Below are 4,456 nucleotides of genomic sequence, written 5' to 3'. Positions count from 1 at the left end.
ATATATTTTTTTTTTTATCAGGCTGGGGAAATTCCTCAGTGGGTAAAGCACTTGCCATACAAGTGTGAGGACCTGCTTTGGGGTCCCCAGAGCCCGTGCTAGACTGGATGCAGTAGTGCGCCTCCGTAATCCCAGAACTCCTATAGCAAGATCAGTGGTGGAGACAGTCGAGACCCGGAAGCTCACAGGCCAATCAGCCTGGCATATGTCAGCATGACAGTGGGAGTCCTGTCCCAAACAAAGCGGAAGGCGAGGGCCAGCGCTCAAGTCTGTCTTCTGACCTCCACACACACACTAGGGCCCTTGTACACCTAAGTCTCACACATGTGAACATGCATACACACCTACACAAACAACAAAAAAAGAAAATGATTACATGATGGTACTTGTGTGTAATGCACATTTGAGTGACTTGGGCGAGTCTGAGCTGAAGGCAGTAGTGGTAGAGGCTCCTGCTTCAATAAGCTCTTGAAGCAGATCATCGATCTTTGTTCCCATTTTACCTCGACTCATTCTGTGTATATAGACTTTCTTTGTGGATGTTTTTCTTCAAAGTATAGCCCTAGTTCTTGGTTTGTGGTAAAAACAAGATTCTCATAGAACTGAAAGAATTTAGGACCAAAGCTATATATGAAAATAAAAAAGCATATTAATAGAAGCAGGCTGAAGGCACTTTGATGATCGCTGTAGTATTTTGATTCACATCGAAATTATTGTCTCCAGGTTTCTGTATTGGAGCCCCAAAGCTAAATTCAGTGCATGCATGTAAATGATTATATGCCCATGATGTCCCTGGGCAGAGGAGAAAAGAGAAATAGGTTATTTTCTAGAAATGAAAACAAAAAAAGATGAGAATAGAAACTCTGAAGAAACTCTGAAATTTGCACTGGAGTGTTTCTGCTTTTCAACCCATTTAGTTTTTCCAAAGAGACATTTTCTGAATAAATATTTTGATAGTTCCTGTTCTACGAAAGTCCATCTCTTTGTCTCCTCAACCACCTGTGCTCATCAGAGGCTCCGTCAGGAGGTGGTGGGTAGACTGGGGGCTGGGGGAATTGAGGAAGGGGTGGTTGTGAAATTTTTAGGCTGGAAGACACTAGGTTCTTGTGGTGGAAGGCAGACCAGGCAGGAGAGGCGAGCAGCTCCCTGTGCATCACAGCCAATGGGGAGTAGTGGAATAAATGTTCAGGAAAATCAGTCTGTTAATTAATCATTCAAGATCTCGTCTTCCTAGTGAATGAATGTACCAGGCACTCTTCCCTTACCTACTAGACTCAGTTTTGCAAAGGACCTGATTCAGGCTTCTTTCATCTTCTGTTCATTAACACTGAAAACCCTGTACTCTACTCAGTGTTAAGATCTCTCCTCCTTTCTTCTCCCCCATGCTAGGAATCCAGTCCTGTTCCTGTATATGCTAGGAGTCACCCAGCTATGGCATCATAGCCTCAGCCTGATGCACACAGAAACTAGAATTGTGGCATCAGTTTTTTTGTTTTGTTTCTGCATAGTTTTTTATTGATCACATAGCAATCAAGAACTTAGAGTGGAGATGGAGAAGCTGTTGTGATTAGATAGAAAGGGGAACTCTGAGGGTTCTCTTACACAGGTGTTGATGTCATTGTGCCTCTGCCCAGGTGGCATGTTTCTTCTCTGGAAGAGTTATGTCCTGGAGGGGAGGGAGTTTGACCTTAGGACATCAGAAGGTCATTGCTCAGGTTGAGCTGGCTTCCTCTGCATGTCTAGTCTGTAAACCCATTTCAAATGGTCATTGAGCATTTTGTTACTTCAGGAATTTGTGTGTGGTTGTGTCCATGTCTTCACTAATTTCACTTGCTTCAAAAACTGGAGGTGAATGCATAGTGTTTGCAGTGGCTTCTTGATCTGACACCTCTGCTCATTAAATTGTGAACCAGTAAAGTGTCTAACCACATACATGTTCTACAGAGGGCAGCTTATCTCTTAGGAATATGCTGGAACTCTTGCTTTTGGGTACTTGACAGTGGCTGTTGTCTAGGAGCTTATTAATTGCTGACTTGGACTTGATGATTTATTAAAAATGGCCGTTAACTCCAGTCAATTCATATTTGACAAGGACTTACAATAATTTATTAATTTGTGCTAAATTGAATAATGGGAGAGAGCAAAGTAGCACTCAGGATTACCTAGCAGCATCCAGTCTGCCCTAATTGACATTTATAGAGCACTCTGCCTAAGAAATGCTTAGAAATATGCCTGAGTAGTCATGTGCCTGTATGTGGGAGGAGAGATCTAAAGTAATTCTGTTGCCTTGAGGGCACTAGGAAGATTCTAAGAGATGGCAATGAAACTATTGCCTGGTGCTTGTGATGGCTTAGGAATGCTTGAAGCCACCAGAAACCACCAGCTGTCTGGTGACACTTGCTGCCATATGGCTTCATTTCATACTCTGAAGCTTGCATGTATTTTTCTGAGCCAGCATTGATAATACAAGGATTTTTCATAAACAATTACTACATGAGTGACTCACCTATTTTAAGCTTCTGTATACCATAAATAATTGGAAGGCCACTGGTTCTGTACTTCAGGAGAAGCACAGTGCCTTTCCTCTGCTCTCCCTGTTTAAGTATAGACCTGTGAAGCACCAGAGTGAAAGAGGTTGAAATCCAGATACCAGTTGCTATCTCTTTGGCTTAATTGAATTAGCTTTTTTAATTGGGCCTTCTGTGCTTGCCTTTGACACTTAGATGATGTGAAGGATTCTGAGAATGCCTCCCTAGGAAATTTGGCAGTGATTTATCACCATTGATGAGTGTGGAGATGTGTGTGGCAGTGGGAAAAGTGAGACCAAGATTGGCGCTGCAGCCAGCAGCCTGAACTGCTCTTTTCCATGGAAGTTTGAAAGACCCAAATGGTCTTTCTGAGGCTCATAGCCAGCAGCTCATCAGCCTCCCTGCTCCTCAATCCAGAAGTCCCTCTTGAAAGTAGACAGCGGGCTGGCTTCTCTAAACATGAAGTAAATAGTACTAGATACTTTGGTCTTTTCTCTAAGCATTTAATGTAAGAGAAAAAGCAAAGCAGAAACTCTCCAGAGAAGCCCTTCCTGCTGCTGAGCTCTGCTGGGCCTGAGGAGGCCCAAGAGGACTCGACTTGATTTCTCCATTGTTGGAGTACAGGACAGGCAGAAAGAGAGGCCTTGGATATGGGCTGTGAAACTGGCTAGGTGAGAATAGACAGGACAAGACAGTGTTGCTGTGGGGCCATCCCCAGACCCTGTGCAGCACTACCCAGGCTTCTCTTTTCAGTCTCCTGGGCCTGCTATCAGTCTTCTGGAACCTGACCTCTGGGGGTAGAGAATGCGTATGAGTGATATTTGGGATGCAGTCCAACTGTGTCACATGCTTACACTCTATACAGATGCTCAAATTCATGTTTTAAAATGTCCCCTTTTGCAACCTAAATAATTAGGGATTGGTACTGATAATCTTTTTGTTTTTAACTTACAAGTATATGAGCAATGTGGACTCCTGGTGCAAGGCCTGCGGTGAGGTAGACCTTCCCTCAGAGCTACAGGATCTAGAAGATGCCATTCATCACCACCAGGGCATCTACGAGCACATCACTCTCGCTTATTCTGAGGTAAGGCCCAGTTGTACTAAGATTGCAAAGCAGCAGTGTTTCTATATCATAGTGCTAAAGCCGGGAAAATAGGAGTTTTGGCTGGATCAGAAAAAGGTTGATGTGGCATCAAACTGCCGTTTAGTTGTCCAGCATTTGGAGCGGAAGGAAAACGTGCTTACACTCATGGTCTGGATTACAAAGCATTCACCATATTCTTAAATGTGTAGAGCCTGTTTGTTGTCTTAGCTGTGATCACAACACCCAAGAAAACATAAGGAGAAAAGATTGGTTTGACCCATGGTTTCAGTCCATCATATGAGGAAGGCATAGCAGAGTTCCTGGCAGCCAAGGCCTCAGATTGTGGAGGAGCAAAAAGTAGAAGCCTTAATCAGGGCCAGGCTGTCACCATGTCGCCCAAGTTCTCTTAGGGTCCCTTGCTCCTGGCGCTATTAGACAAACCACATAGCACATCTTTATCTGAGTTTTTCATCGTTTATATCCTGTTTAGGGGAAACAGAGTAACTTACAAAGGTGAACACCCTGCGGCCCTGTTCCACTCTGTGGCTCAGTGGCCTGCCATTCCAGATTGCTTCTGTACCCCACCCACAATCACTGTTAGCTTTCGCCCATGCCCTGTGGGTCCCTGGTCTCACCCCAGGTCAGTAAATGGCCCTCTTGCATCCAAGCAAATGAGATACCAGGGCCATTCTTTGGGGCACGGCTTCTGTTCCAAGATGGTGCCAAAAGCCCCTCCCTCCTTTGCTAACTCTCCACAGTCAATTCTCCGTAGCAGGCCCCACCCCTTGGAGGAACCAGGCTCCTGTGGACACACTTGTTAATTGTGGTTTTAAATATGTGA

General features: G+C 44.5%; 1 protein-coding gene across 3 annotated transcripts in view; it reads left to right on the top strand.

Moving 5' to 3' along the window:
* Positions 1 to 4,456, top strand: part of Trio (trio Rho guanine nucleotide exchange factor) — a 348,717-nt gene that overhangs the window by 143,680 nt on the left and 200,581 nt on the right. For all 3 annotated transcript variants that reach the window (XM_029557993.1, XM_029557991.1, XM_029557992.1), the window contains exon 8: positions 3,484 to 3,615. In XM_029557993.1, coding sequence (XP_029413853.1) covers positions 3,484 to 3,615 — 132 coding nt within the window. The remainder of the gene's footprint in view (positions 1 to 3,483; positions 3,616 to 4,456) is intronic.

Source organism: Nannospalax galili, unplaced genomic scaffold (assembly GCF_000622305.1).
Source record: "Nannospalax galili isolate Female #2095 unplaced genomic scaffold, S.galili_v1.0 scaffold207, whole genome shotgun sequence".
NCBI lineage: Eukaryota > Metazoa > Chordata > Mammalia > Rodentia > Spalacidae > Nannospalax > Nannospalax galili.
The sequence above is the reverse complement of the archived record's forward strand: the minus strand, read 5'-3'. Positions and strand labels throughout refer to the sequence as shown.